Source organism: Heptranchias perlo, unplaced genomic scaffold (assembly GCF_035084215.1).
Source record: "Heptranchias perlo isolate sHepPer1 unplaced genomic scaffold, sHepPer1.hap1 HAP1_SCAFFOLD_70, whole genome shotgun sequence".
NCBI lineage: Eukaryota > Metazoa > Chordata > Chondrichthyes > Hexanchiformes > Hexanchidae > Heptranchias > Heptranchias perlo.
In genome coordinates, this window is record NW_027139729.1 from 1,470,001 (window position 1) to 1,485,252 (window position 15,252).

The window sequence follows — 15,252 nt, forward strand, 5'->3', positions numbered from 1 at the left end:
CCAACGGAAATTACCTGTGAAATGACTGACTGCCATCTGCCCAACGGAAATTACCTGTGAAATGACTGACTGCCATCTGCCCAACGGAAATTACCTGTGAAATGACTGACTGCCATCTGCCCAACGGAAATTACCTGTGAAATGACTGCCTGCCATCTGCCCAACGGAAATTACATGTGAGATGACTGCCTGCCATTTGCCCAACCGAAATTACCGACTACAGATGTGAATGTAAACTTCAGTCCAACATTCAACCAATCAATTTCACGCAATCACAAGTTCTGACTGCAAAACTGCCTGTGACATGTCATCTCCTTATGAAATAAATGTTTGCCCTTTTCTCATTTGATGTCCAGTTTTGCTTCATTTGATTTTCCTGGGTTTGTATTGTGACCGTACCCATTTAGTGGCAGTCAGCTGATATTGCCAATCGGGCTCAGCATTCTCTGGCGAGCAGCTACCGGCCTTATAAGCTCCGCTGATAACCTGATATCTGACGAATTTCCTTTCCATGTTTCATTACATTTATACTTTTCTATTTAGGGTAAAACGAGGGTGCACAAAGTTAAAAACAAAGCAATTTGGCAACATACAGGTCTCCCCAGTAAACGCAAGAGCACGTGGAAGGAATCCCAATTGAACAAATCCCTTCTCATTCACTCCCACTGGAAAAAATCTGAAAAGACCAAACCCTTTCTTATTCCCTCCCATTGCATCGAATCCCAAAGTGAAAAACCCCTTCTCATTCCAAGCCATTATAGAGAGTGCGGTGCCCAGAACTGAACACAGTGCTCTAAATGAGGACTAACCAGAGCTCTGTATAACTGTGATGTGGAGATGCCGGTGATGGACTGGGGTTGACAATTGTAAACAATTTTACAACACCAAGTTATAGTCCAGCAATTTTATTTTAAATTCACAAGCTTTCGGAGGCTTCCTCCTTCGTCAGGTGAACGATGTGAAAAATTTAAAATAAAATTGCTGGACTATAACTTGGTGTTGTAAAATTGTTTACAACTGTATAACTGTGACATCACTTCCAGTCCTTTTTATTCCCGTTCCCTTGAGATAAAGATCATCTCCATTTTAACTTTCTTTTAGTGATTCATCAATCACTGTTAGTGATTTCTGCACTTGGATCCCCATATGCCTTGATTCCTCCAGAATGCAAAAATCTATCGATCTCAGCTTTGAATATACTCAACGACTGAGCATCCACAGCCCTCTGGGGTGGAGAATTCTAAAGATTCACAACACTTTCAACGAAGAAATTCTTCCTAATTTCGAACCGAAATGGCCGGTCCCTTATCTTGAGACGATGACCTCCAGTTCTTGATTCTCCAGCAGGGGAATCAGCCTCTCCTCACCTGCCCTGTCAAACCGCCTAAGAATTTTATACGTTTCAATGCGATCACCTCTCATTCTTCTAAACTCCAGCGAATATAGGCCAACTTTACACAATATTTCCCCATAGTTCAATTGCAGCAAGACATCCTTACACTTATATTCCAACACCCTTGCAATAAAGGCTAACATATCATTTGTCTTCCTCACTCTCATTAGCCCCTTGGTAACTCACCATTCCCAGTATGTTTTTCCTCTGTTCCTTCGAAAGGGAAAATAAATGAACGTTGAAAACATTTTAACATAATTACAGCGGTTTATATTTTGGAAACAATATCCAGCTGACTGCATCAAATTCGAAAACAAACTTTTAGTTTCTGAAGGAAGCAAATTAATTGCGATGGCCGGGAATCGAACCCGGGTCAACTGCTTGGAAGGCAGCTATGCTCACCACTATACCACCATCGCTGACAATCAACCATGATAAAATAGCTCCTAAAAATCAGACCCTGAACAGTCACTGCAGGCTGTTGGATTTTGTCCTTCATTGAAACTGGTTTCTGACGGATCCTTTCTCGCTCTGTTGCAGTTCCCGTTTCCGCCCAGTAGATGACGCCAACCCCCAATCAATGGAAATTACACAACAGCCAGTAATTCTTCACCTGATATCGGACTGAAGAGACAGTCGATACCTGCAATACTTGACCGGCTGGAAATACATTTTGCCGCAGCTCACATCAGCCATTGAGTAAAGTTAAATAATTATATTAAATCATTACACAGACCTGACTACAAGCTGGGTACGAATGGCAGCTTAATATTCAAGTCTGTAAGATCTTATGAAAGGACAGGGAAATAGGGAAAGGAGGGGGAGTAGCAATATTACTAAAGGACAATATTACAGCAATTGAAAGATAGAATATCAGCGAGGGTGAGCGGGCAGTGTAAACACTCTGAGAGAGACCCATCACAATTGCCCCCACTGTACTCCTCCAGAAGGTATAAGAAGGGCGAGTGCCGGAGGATTTCTTCATTCTTTGTGAAAGTGTTTGTGAGATTATGGAAATGTCTGGAAGAGGAAAATCCGGCGGTAAACCTCTGGCCAAGGCCAAGTCTCGCTCATCCCGGGCCGGACTGCAGTTCCCTGTGGACCGTGTTCACAGGCTCCTCCGAAAGGGGAACTATGCTGAACGTGTGGGTGCCGGAGCCCCGGTCTATCTGGCGACTGTGCTCGAGTATCCGACGGCTGAAATCCTCCAGCTGGCCGGCAACACGGTCCGCGACATCAAGAAGACCCGCATCATCCCCAGACACCTGCAGCTGTCCATCCGCAACGACGAGGAGCTCAACAAGCTGCTGGGACGGGTGACCATCGCTCAGGGCGGGGTGCTGCCTAATATCCAGGCCGTGCTGCTGCCGATGAAAAGAGCTGGAGACATCAAGAGCAAGTGAAGTGTCCAAGATTTAATCAAATAACAGGACAAGGACAGGACCAACCTTATTAAATCCTTTGAAGAAGTAATTGAAAGAGTAGACAAAGTTAATGTAGTGGATGTAATGCATTTGGATCTTCAGAAGGTCTTCGATCAGGGACAGTATTGTAGACTCATGGCAAAGTTCAGAGCACGTGGAGTCGGGGACAGGTAGCGAAATGGATAGCAAGCTGGCTACAAAACAGAGAACAGGAGTTCAGTGTAGGTAATTAGAGTGACAAACATTGAGAAGTGGTTTAACACAGGGCTCGGTGCTGGGACCACTGTTGTTCACAATTTAAAATTACGATTTGGATTCGGGAATCGGAAGATCAATTTCAAAATTTGACGACGACGTCAAATTGGGTAGTACAGTTAATACAAAGGTAGAATGTGTCAAATTGCAAGAGGACATGAATAAACTTGCAGAATGAAGAATAAGGAGATCACACACTGCCTGGATAATAAGAGTCCAAACAGGATAGAGAAACAAAGGGATTGAGGGGTACAGATACACAAATTACTGAAAGTAGCGACTAAAAGTTTATCCGCCAGTGTTACCGTCTCTCAGAGACTCTCGCCTGGAATCTGTGAAAATATAATGACTATGAACAGGGACCGAAGCCAAACACATCCTCAGTTACAGTGAGACCCGGACCGGACATCCCTTTCTCTCTGTTTTATATCAGACAGTAACCCGCCTTCATGTCCAGCACCAGGGAGAGAGAGAGGGGCAGTATCAGTCTTACACTTCCTATCAGTGTGTCCATATCACGCTCAATAGCAGTATCCAACCTTCATATACAGCACCAGAGTGTGAGAGAGGGCAACACACGGCGAGAGAGAGCGAGCGGAGGGACGCAGTGACAGGCAGACATAAACAGTATTAGTTCAAGAATGACCGGTAAAGTTCCGTTTCATCGAGAAAGATCCCGTTGGTGAGACAGAAGATGCATTCTCATCTCTCACTGATATTGTACAAGGGACAGACACACTATTAATCACACACTCAGGGAGAGTGCAGAGAGTGACAAAAATAATCGGCCATATTTAACCCTCTCTTGCCTGTTGTACTATATTCGGTTTTGCAGCTCAGGTCCATTCGGTAATACTCTCAGTGACCGAGAGTTTCACTCTGATTAAATTAATCTGGGACTGTTGATTTCAGATATTAATCCTACACGGTCCCAACAAACACACCGACTCACTCTTTCCTCCCATGTTTCTCCAGGATTGGTTTGAGAAATCCTCCCTCCAGTTTCTTCCTCACGCGTCAGTTTTATCAGCAAAGAGTCCAAGAATGAATCAAAGCCACAGGCTCATTTCACAGCCGCTCACTTTATCTCTGAAAGGCCCTTTACCATCAAAAGATACCGAGAGAAACAGCAGGGATGGAAACATCTGGTTTAATAGTTAGAGATTGTAAAGTCAGTCTGGATTCCAGCGTTAGGCACTGGTGTATCCCATCTGTTTCCCATTCTGGTGCCTGTTCCTGCACTGCCTGTAGACCCCATTCCCTCTGACCTTTCCCCCAGACCCACTTCCTTTGCTCAGACTCTGAAAAATTCCAATTGGGGAAAGTTTCCATCGATTTTTGGATTGGGAATTAAACCAGATATCTGCGCATGCGTGACTCAGCCCCGCCCCCAGCGCTGATTGTTGGTGAGCAGAAGAGCGCATGCGCGCTCCCCTCCCCCAGCTCGGCCTGTGGGCGCCATTCCCTCAGTGAGCGGAAGAAGATGGTTTAAAACAGCCGGGAATGGAGAGATCACGGCCCCCGGGGGAAGGGAGCAAAGAGCAGCCTCGTTACAGCAGCTCATCGCTTCGGGACCGTGTCCGCAGATGGGCTCAGAGATCGGCATTGAGTCCGGGGGAAGGTCAGGGGGGAGTCCGGGGGCTGTTTGTAAGAGGCGGAGTGGATCAGGAACTGGTCCCGGAACATGGAGTGAGCGGGGGAAGGGAGAGGTCATTCTCGGGCTGTGTGTGCACAGGGTGTGTCCAGGGTAAGGGAGACAGAATGGGAAGAACCTGCTATTTAAAATCATTGCTGCTTTCTCTCCCCAAATCAGTGGTGAATGGTCCTGGTTTAGTTCCAGTCTCACCCTGTTACTGGACAGTGAACAGTCAGGATGTGGGGAGTGAAACAAGCAGTATCTATTGCAGGCATCAGGTGCGAAGTGTGAAGGACACATTTTAAACAGCGGTTGTTTGGTTTCGGGTGAACGGCTAGTCCCATGGGAGAGGAGTTGAGAAACCTGACCGGTAAAAAGGTCCCTGCTCCATCGGGTAGTCCCATTCACGGATCAGTGCAGGGGTTGTGTTGTGTCTGGATGTCACTAAATTGTTATAAAATCGTCCAACACACCAGGTGTGCAGAAGCTGAGTACTGCAGTACTGCAGTGGAGTCAGACACTGACACTGTTTGTATCACTGGTTTTCATTTGTGGATATTCAAAATGATCATTAACAGAGATATTACACTGATCACTTTTGTATTTTCTACCTCACCTGTTCCTGAGTAATAAGAGATAATTTTCTTTCCACAGGCAAATCCTTGAAGGATCCAGAATAAATGTGATGTTTCCTCCACCCGAGGCACCAGAAACAGTGCAGCCAGCTCCTTCTCACACACAGTAAGTACATTATCACACACACACAGAGCACGGAGTCACAGACAGGTCATCAGTTCCACAGTCTCAGATAGCAGAAGTAGTCAGTACCACACTGATCCCAAGACCCAGAGACACATTTTCAATCCAACCATCAAACAGAGCAGGTGAAGTCGATACTGTTCCATTTCTCCCAAACTCAGTTCCGCTGACAGGGAAATACAAAAATCCCAGTCAAAATCACACTCTCAGATTGAAAGGCACTGTGTCAATCTCACAATTGGGCAACATTAAATACCAGATAGAAATCACACATGGTACCCGATTGAAAGGGACAGAATGAACCCCAATAATGTACCCCGAGATTCCAATTGAATACCACCCACAACTCACACATGTGAGTTTAATACATGCAGTATCCATTCGATTAATGATTCATGAGGTACAAACTGCAGACATGTCCAAAACTCATGTCGAGTATCAGACTGAGAAATGTTGTGACAGTCGAACCTGAGAAACAAATGAGAAACCAGTTTATAATACACATAGTATGAGATGTAAAGATACAGTATAAATTCTGTAAGTGCACACTGAGATACACATTACATACCAGTCCAAAAATCTCATACAATATTAGACTGAAAGGCACATTATCAATTAGAATAGTACAGACTGAGCTGCACATTATATACCAATTCCAAAATCACTATATCAGTTTGAAATATATGTTATCATTCACAATAGTACACAAAGATATTGATTTAATAGTAGTCCAAAAAGCACACAAATTATCTGATTAAAAACCTCCAGCAACAAATCCTAAAGTATATCCATATTTACCAATTAAATGAAAAAAACTATTTAAACATGAAGATATTAAAGCTGCAGTATTGAACTCCATAATGTGATCTGAGACAATAATTATAGACAGATGCAGAATAAATCTCACACTCTTATGGTACCAACGTTGACAGAGAATGTATCCCAAACTCTCATAATCTACCAGAGACTGGCAGATTAAGTATGAATCCCACACTCACACAGCATCAGAGACTGCATATATCAAATGAATCGCAAACTCAAACACACTACTGACAAGATACACAATGAATCCCACACAGTATCACGGACTGAGAGATACAAAATGAATCTCTCAGTCACCTACATTAGTGCAGGCTGAGTTACAAATTAGGGACCAGTCCACAAATCTCAGTGTCAGATTGAAAGATACAGTACCATTTCCATTAGTGCAGACTGAGCTACATATTAATTACCAATACAAAAGACCAATGCAGATTCAGACTGAAATATACGGTATTCCATTTATGCAGACTGAGCAACACATTGTATATAAGTTCAACATGTCACCATGTCAGTTTGGAAGATACACTGTATCACAATTGTGTTCACATTGATGCAGATTTAATAGTAGCCAAAAAGTGCAGTGATTCTCTGATTGTAACCTACAGCATCACATTTTAACGTATATAATTACCTACCACTTAAACACTGGGAAAAATTATTTATACATTTATGTATTAAAGATACAGGTTTGAATGCCATGCTGTGAAATGAGATACAAATTAGATACAGATAAAGAATGAATCTCATACTCAGATCCAGTGCCAGAGACTGACATATAGAATGAATCCCTCACTCACACAATGTCCCACTGACTGACAGATACAGAATGAATCCCACACTCACATACAGTAGCACAGACTGACAGATACAGTATATATGTCACTCATATACAGTATCAGAGATTGATGGAAATGGAATGAATGTCTCACTCACATACAGCACCAGAGACTGACAGATATGGAATTAATCCCAAATTCACACACGGTGCCAGAGACTGACAGGAACAGAATGAATCTCATTCAGATACAGTACAAGGGGCTGAAATATATAGAATCAATCCCACACTCACACACAGTACCACAGGCTGACAGAATCAGAATGAATCACAAAGTACCACAGTCAGTCAAATACAGAATGAATCTCTAAGTCAAATCACTGCAGACTGAGTTACACAAATCTTAGTGTCAGATTGAAAGATAATGTATCAATTCCATTAGTGCAGACTGAGCCAAACATTATATAGCAGTCCAACACTGTCAGACCATATCAGACTCAAAGATACAACATCAATTCCATTAGCATGTACTGAGCTACATGTTACACACCAGTCCAAAAATCTCATACAGTAACAGACTGTTAGATACATTATCAATTCTATTAGTGCAGGCTGAGCTATATGTTACATTCCAGTCCAAAAATCTCAGTGTCAGACTGAGATACAGAATTAATTCCATTATTATAGACTGAGCTACACATTATATACCAGTTAAATAATTTCACCATGGAGAGATTGAAAGGTACATTATCATTCACAACAGAGTTCAGAGATGAAGATGTAATACACTCACAAACATTGTTTGATTAAAGAAAATCCAAAAGTGTATCAATATTTACAAATTAAACACTTGATAAAAAACGGCATATACATTAAAGTATTAAAGATATAGTTTCAAATACAATAATATAAACTGAAATAAGAACACAGAATGAAATCAGACTTGCACATTGTCTCAGAGACTGAATTATAGAATAAAACCCAGATTGAGATAAATTGGCTGAGACTGACAGATACAGAATGTATCCTAAACTCATATAAGTATCAGAGACTGACAGATACAGAATAAAGCCCACATTCACATGCAGCACCAGAGACAGACAGAAACAGAATGAATCCCACACTCACACACAGTACCAGAGACAGACAGAAACAGAATGAATCCCACACTCACACACAGTACCAAAGGCAGACAGATACAGAATAAACCCCATACTCATGTGCAGTACCAGATACAGACAGGTACAGAATAAACCCCACACTTATATACAGTATCAGAGACTGAAAAATACAGAATAAACCGCACACTCATATACAGCACCAGAGACAGACAGAAGCAGAATAAACCTGAAACTCGCATACAGTACCCGTTACAGACAGATACAGAATAAACCCCACACACGTACAGTACCACAGACTGACAGGCACAGAATGAATCCCACACTCACACACAGTACCAGACACTGACAGATACAGAATAACCCTCACATTCATATACAGTACCAGAAACAGACAAATAAAGAATAAACCCCACACTCATTTGCAGTACCAGAGACAGACAGATACAGAATGAATCCCAAATTCACACAAGGTACCAGAGACTGACATACACTGAATAAACCCCACACTCACATATAGCACCAGAGACTGACAGATACAGTATATACCCCCCACTCATTTGCAGCTCAAGAGACTGACAGATACAGAATAAACCCCACACTCATATACAGTACCAGAGACTGACAGATACAGAATAAACCCCAAACACATCTACAGTATCAGAGACACACAATTACAGAATAAACCCCACACTGACACACAGTTCCAGAGACTGACAGATACAGAATAAACCTCACACTCATGTACAGTATCAGAGACTGACTTATACAGAATGAATCTTATACTCACACACAGTACCAGAGACTGACAGATACAGAATAAAGCCCAACCTCATATATTGTACCAGAGACAGATAAATGCAAAATAAACACCAAACACATCTACAGTATCGGAGATAGACAGATAGAGAATAAACCCCACACTCACACACAGTACCAGAGACAGACACAGAATAAAAGCTACACTCACACACAGTACCAGAGACAGACAGATACAGAATAAAACCTACACTCACACACAGTACCAGAGCCTGATAGATACAGAATGAATCCCACACTCACACACAGTACCAGAGACAGACAGGCACAGAATAAACCCCACACTCACACACAGTACCAGAGAGTGAAAAATACAGAATAAACACCAAACTCTTGTACAGGATCAGAGACTGACAGATACAGAATAAACCCAACAATCATGTAAAGTGCCAGGAAAAATCGTTTGGTTAGTGTGTGTCTGTAAATGAAGGAAACATGTTGTCTGGTAAGGGAGTGTCTATACATGAAGGAAAAACGGTGAAGGGTCAGGGAATATCTATAAATGAAAGAGAAATGGTGACAGGTCAGGGAGTGTCTAAAAATGAAGGCGAAATGGTGACGGGTTACGGAGTGTCCATAAAGGAGGGAGAAATGGTGACAGATGAGGCAGAGTCTGTAAATGAAGGAGGAATGGTGATTGGTCCGGGAGTGTCTGTAAATGAAGGAGGAATGGTGATTGGTCCGGGAGTGTCTGTAAATGAAGGAGGAATGGTGATTGGTCCGGGAGTGTCTGTAAATGAAGGAGGAACGGTGATTGGTCCGGGAGTGTCTGTAAATGAAGGAGGAACGGTGATTGGTCCGGGAGTGTCTTCAAATGCAGGAGAATTGTTGACAGGTCAGGTAGTGTCCATATCTGAAGGAGAAACAGTGATGGGTCAGGGAGCGTCTATTAATGAAGGGAAATGCTGACGGGTCAGGGAGAGTTTGTAAATGAAGGAGAAATGCTGAAGGGTCAGGAAGCGTCTATAAATGGAGGAGAAATTGTGTTTGATCAGGGAATGTCTGAAAATGAAGGCAAAATGGTGACTGGTCAGGGGGTTTCTGCAAATGAAGGAGGAATGGTGATTGGTCAGGGGGTGTCTGTAAATGAAGGCGAAATGGTGACTGGTCAGGGGGTGTCTGTAAATGAAGGCGAAATGGTGACTGGTCAGGGAGAGTCTGTAAATGAAGGAGGAATGGTGATTGGTCTGGGAGTGTCTGTAAATGAAGGAGCAACGGTGACTGGTGCGGGAGTGTCTGGAAATGAAGGAGAAATGGTGACTGGTCAGGGGGTGTCTGTAAATGAAGGAGGAACGGTGACTGGTGCGGGAGTGTCTGTAAATGAAGGCGAAATGGTGACTGGTCAGGGGGTGTCTGTAAATGAAGGAGAAATGGTGACTGGTCAGGGGGTGTCTGTAAATGAAGGCGAAATGGTGACTGGTCAGGGGGTGTCTGTAAATGAAGGAGAAATGGTGACTGGTCAGTGGGTGTCTGTAAATGAAGGCGAAATGGTGACTGGTCAGGGGGTGTCTGTAAATGAAGGCGAAATGGTGACTGTCAGGGAGAGTCTGTCAATGAAGGAGGAACGGTGATTGGTCCGGGAGTGTCTGTAAATGAAGGCGAAATGGTGATTGGTCCGGGGGTGTCTGTAAATGAAGGAGGAACGGTGATTGGTCCGGGAGTGTCTGTAAATGCAGGAGAATTGTCGACAGGTCAGGTAGTGTCGATATCTGAAGGAGAAATGCTGAAGGGTCAGGGAGCGTCTATAAATGTAGGAGAAATTGTGTTTGATCAGGGAGTGTCTGAAAATGAAGGAGAAATTGTGATAGGTCAAGGAAAATCTTTAAATGAAGGAGAAATGGTGACTGTTCAGGGAGAGTCTGTCGCCAAAATTGGGAGATATCACAGATGGACGGCTTACAGGCAGCTATAGGGAGGGACATTGTGTGGAAATGAGGGGCAGAGCATATGCACACAGCCAGAGTCAGCATATTCAGGAGAGGAGAGGGGAATCAGTGAGTGTGGAACTGAATCCAGCCAGAGTCAGCACCTTCAGGGGAGGAGAGGGAGGGGAACCACTGAGTGTAGAACTGAACCCAGTCACAGTCGGGATCTTCAGGAGAGAGAGAAAACTTAAATAGAAGGAAAAATGTTGGAGGTGGTGCGATGGGTTTGGGTTTCAGCAGAGGGAGGAGGGTGAGTGTGTGGGACGCGGATTTACAGTCTGGGGGAATGAGCGGGAAGAATGTTCTATTGAAACTAGAATTGCCTGTTATGAATTTCTATCCTGTATTCACAGTGAGGACTTTTGTTATCTCCTTTTACAGGGTATTACAAGGGGAGGATTTGCAGACGAGAAACGCAAACCAAATATCACGTCAAGATCTGACTCCATTCACCAGCACCTGAAGATTATCGGCCTTAAAATGTCGGACAAATGTTGATCTGTTCTATCTGTGGGAAAATATTTCAAACATCACTGTGACTGCAATAGCAGCGAGACACTCACACCCGATTGAGAGTGTTCCAGTGCACTGACTGTGGGAAGAGCTTTCACCAGTTACACAGCCTGAAGAAACATCACACCATTCACAGTGGGGAGAAACGAAACACGTGTTCTCTGTGTGGACGAGACTTCTACTGATCTCCAACGTGGAGAGAGAGAAGGACACCCGCACCATGGAGAAACCGTGGAAATGTGGGGACTGTGGGAGGGGATTCAGTTGCTCATCCCGGCTCGAAACTCATCGACGCAGACACACTGGGGAGAGGCCGTTCACCTGCTCCGTTTGTGGGAAGGGATTCACTCAGTCATCCCACCTCATTGAACATCAACTTGTTCACACTGATAGGAGACTTTTTAAATGTTCTGTCTGTGAGAAGAGCTTTAAAAGAAAAAGTGATCTGCTGATACACCAACGCATTCACAGTGGGGAGAGGCCGTTCACCTGCTCCGTGTGTGCGAAGGGATTCATTCAGTCATCCAACCTGCTGACACACCAGCGAATTCACACTGGGGAGAGGCCGTTCACCTGCTCCGTGTGTGGGAGCAGATTCACTCAATCTTCCCACCTCATTGAACATCAACTTGTTCACAATGATAAGTGTCTTTTTAAATGTTCTGTCTGTGAGAAAAGCTTTAAAAGAAAAAGTGATCTGCTGACACACGAACGTACTCACACTGGGGAGAGGCCGTTCACCTGCTCCGTGTGTGGGAAGGGATTCACTCGATCATCCAGCCTACTGATACACCAGCGAGTCCACACTGGGGAGAGGCTGTTCACCTGCTCCGTGTGTGGGAAGAGTTTCACTCGATCATCCCACCTGCTGAGACATCAGCAAGTTCACATCGGGGAGAGGCCATTCACCTGCTCCCTGTGCGGGAAGGGATTCGCTCAGTCATCCACCCTGCTGACACACCAGCGAGTTCACACTGGGGAGAGGCCGTTCACCTGCTTCGTGTGTGGGAAGAGATTCAGTCAGTCATCCACCCTGCTGACACACCAGCGAGTTCACACTGGGGAGAGGCCGATCACCTGCTCCGTGTGTGGGATGGGATTCACTCAGTCATCCCTCCTGCTGAGTCACCAGCGAGTTCACATGTGACTGCAGGGGTTGGATTCTGCTGTTGTTGCTGATGTTAATCACATCCAGGACTGAACCGTGTTCATTCTGACAGTTGGGGTTTGTTTCAGATATTAATAATCCCTTTAACTGGGCTGGAGTTTAATATCCTGTACAAGTGTCAAATAAATCAGCTTTCTTTTAAACACAGTATTTCTAGTCCTTGATATCTCGATGATAAGACAAGCTGATTGAGGAATTATGATGAAGTGAGTGGAATCCATCTTGCAACTGAGTTCCTCCACCTTTTTAAAAGATGGATCTACAAGATGTCCAAGTCTGACAGGACAGAAAGTTCTATTATATCACAGGGTCCACTTCAATCAGCTGAGCAGATTTCCACTACCCTTGTGTGAAAAAGAGTTTCCTGATTTCACTCCAAGACACCCTCGCTCTAAATTTAAGTTTATGTCCTCTTGTTCTGGATTCACCGACCAGAGAAAATAGTTTCTATTTCAACCCTATCGAATCCCTTTATAATTTTAAATATCTGGTTCAGATCACCCCTCAACCTTCTAAACTCAAGGGAATGCAAATCAAGTTTATACAACCGGTCCTCATTAATTGAACCCTTCAAGCCCCAGTGTCATTCTGGTGAATCTGCACTGTCCTCCCTCCAAGGCCAATATATCCAATATGTCCCAGCACTGACTGTGTCCATAACAGGACTGAGTGCCCCAGCACTGACTGTGTGTATAACAGGACTGAGTGTCCCAGCAATGACTGTGTGTGTAACAGGACTGTCTCACGCAGCACTGATTGTGCGAACAACAGGACTGAGTATCCCAGTACTGACTGTGTGGATAACAGGGCTGACTGTCCCAGTACTGACTGTCCCAGCACTCACTGTATGTATAAAAGGACTGAATATCCCAGCACTGACTGTGTGTGTAACAGGACTGACTGTCCCAGCACTGAATCTGTGTCCCAGCACTGACAGTGTGTCGAACAGGACTGAGTGTCCCAGCACTGAATGTGTGTATAACAGGATTAAGTGTCCCAGCATTGACTGTGTGTGGAACAGGACTGAGTGTCCCAGCACTGACAGTGTGTATAACAGTACTGAGTTTCCTAGCATTGACTGTGTGTATAATAGAACTGAATGTCCCAGCTTTGACAGTGTGTCTAATAGAACTGAGTGTCCCAGCTTTGACAGTGTGTATAATAGAACTGAGTGTCCCAGCATTGACTGTGTGCACAACAGGACTGAGTGTCCCAGCATTGACTGTGTGTATAACAGGACTGAGTGTCCCAGCACTGACTGTGTGTATAACAGGACTGAGTGTCCCAGCACTGACTGTGTGTATAACAGGACTGAATGTCCCAGCACTGACTGTGTGTATAACAGGACTGAGTGTCCCAGCACTGACTGTGTGTATAACAGGACTGAGTGTCCCAGCATTGACCGTGTGTATAACAGGACTGAATTGAGAAAAGAGCCAGAGGGAGATGAGGAGAATGTGTTTAGGCCGCGAGTTGTTCTGATCTGGAATTCACTGCCTGAAAGGGCGGTGGGAGCAGATTCAATAATAACTTTCAAAAGGGAATCGGGTCAATCCTTGAAGGGGGGAAATTTGCGGGACTGTGGGGAAAGAGCAGGGGGAGTGGGACTAATGGGATCGCTCTTTCACAGGGCCGGCACGGGCGCGATGGGCCGAGCGGCCTCTTGCAAAGAGCCGTCACAGGCGCGATGGGTCGAGCGGCCTCTCTCTGTGCTGTTTGATTCCCGCTCAATTTTGGGCTCCGACCCACGGCCCGTTTGACGGGGAGGCGGGAGAGTGACTCCCCCCCGAGCCCAGCTCGACACCGGGTGCTGACAGAGTGGAGATTCACGGGGCCCGCAGGAGGCCCCGAGTAACTCCCCCCCCCGTCTCGCCTCCCCGCTCTCCCCTCTCAGGCCACTCCCGGGTGCGGGCCCTCCCTCTCTCTGCCTCGCCCCCGCCCACAGCACCGCCCGCCCGCCGGCCTCGGCCGCCATCATCATCCTCCCGGCGCCGGCCTGTTGCTAAGGTAACGCGGCACGGAGACCGCGCGGCGCATGCGCGTCGTTCTTCATGCCGGTGCAACACGTACGCGTCGTGACGACAGCGCGCAGAGGTGAGTGACGCTGCAGCGTGTCACATGATGGGTGGAGTCAGCCCAGGAGTGGAGGGGGTTGGGGAGGTGAGAGCTGTCAATCAAAGGACCCGGAGTCAGCACCCACTGAGCAAAGGGATTGGAGAATTTGTTTAAAATGCCAAATCTGCAAGAATGAAATCAAAATACAAAAGTCCAAAAAATAGGAAAAAACTGTAAATACAATAATCTGAATTATAAACAGAAATGTCCAAACTCACATAAGGCTGATGGCCTGGGTCCTCCCGCCACGATTAGTCTTCTCTACCTGGGGATTGGGATGAGCAGAATGTTTGAATGTAACTTTTTTCAGGCAGAGGGTGTTGGATAGATGGAATGGACCAGCAAGGGAGGCAATGCGGCCAGATTTTATCAGCAAATTTCAGAGAGTTGGCTAAGTACCTGATAGCGGTACCTTGGGATCTGACAGGCTAGAAATTGGGATCTTGAAAATTATTTTTGGTACATGTGCACTGGCTTTTAGTGATTGGTGTCCGTGGACACCCATCCCCATTTGTTCCTCTACAATTCCT

The 15,252-nt window shown here is 45.0% G+C and overlaps 3 protein-coding genes and 1 non-coding gene across 7 annotated transcripts in view; 2 read left to right on the forward strand and 2 right to left on the reverse strand.

Moving 5' to 3' along the window:
* The window catches only part of LOC137318393 (zinc finger protein 3-like), a 626,361-nt gene that overhangs the window by 456,016 nt on the left and 155,093 nt on the right, over positions 1 to 15,252 (reverse strand). The window lies entirely within an intron of this gene.
* On the reverse strand, positions 1,741 to 1,812 carry trnag-ucc (transfer RNA glycine (anticodon UCC)). Its single transcript has one exon. It is a non-coding gene; the product is annotated as a tRNA-Gly (tRNA).
* Positions 2,410 to 2,796, forward strand: LOC137318356 (histone H2A type 1-C-like). Its single transcript, XM_067981242.1, has 2 exons — positions 2,410 to 2,472; positions 2,605 to 2,796. The coding sequence occupies exons 1-2, from the start codon at positions 2,410 to 2,412 to the stop codon at positions 2,794 to 2,796; spliced, it is 255 nt and encodes an 84-aa protein (XP_067837343.1).
* On the forward strand, positions 4,495 to 12,750 carry LOC137318390 (zinc finger protein 436-like). 4 transcript variants are annotated; one of them, XM_067981281.1, is made up of 3 exons: positions 4,495 to 4,819; positions 5,363 to 5,449; positions 11,308 to 12,750. In XM_067981281.1, the coding sequence occupies exon 3, from the start codon at positions 11,660 to 11,662 to the stop codon at positions 12,584 to 12,586; it is 927 nt and encodes a 308-aa protein (XP_067837382.1). In that variant the 5' UTR covers positions 4,495 to 4,819; positions 5,363 to 5,449; positions 11,308 to 11,659; the 3' UTR covers positions 12,587 to 12,750. The 4 variants fall into 4 exon arrangements, with proteins under 4 accessions (XP_067837382.1, XP_067837381.1, XP_067837384.1 ...); XM_067981280.1 differs by having other exon boundaries at positions 4,495 to 4,761; XM_067981283.1 differs by having other exon boundaries at positions 4,495 to 4,693.

What these genes read in the sequence shown, in the direction of transcription:
- LOC137318356 (XM_067981242.1), top strand. Translation starts at nt 2,410, where the DNA reads ATGTCTGGAAGAGGAAAATCCGGCGGTAAACCTCTGGCCAAGGCCAAG. An exon ending in CCAAGTCTCGCTCATCCCGG is followed by an intron (nt 2,473 to 2,604) that starts GCCGGACTGCAG and finishes GAAATCCTCCAG; the next exon opens with CTGGCCGGCAACACGGTCCG.
- LOC137318390 (XM_067981281.1), top strand. Translation starts at nt 11,660, where the DNA reads ATGGAGAAACCGTGGAAATGTGGGGACTGTGGGAGGGGATTCAGTTGC.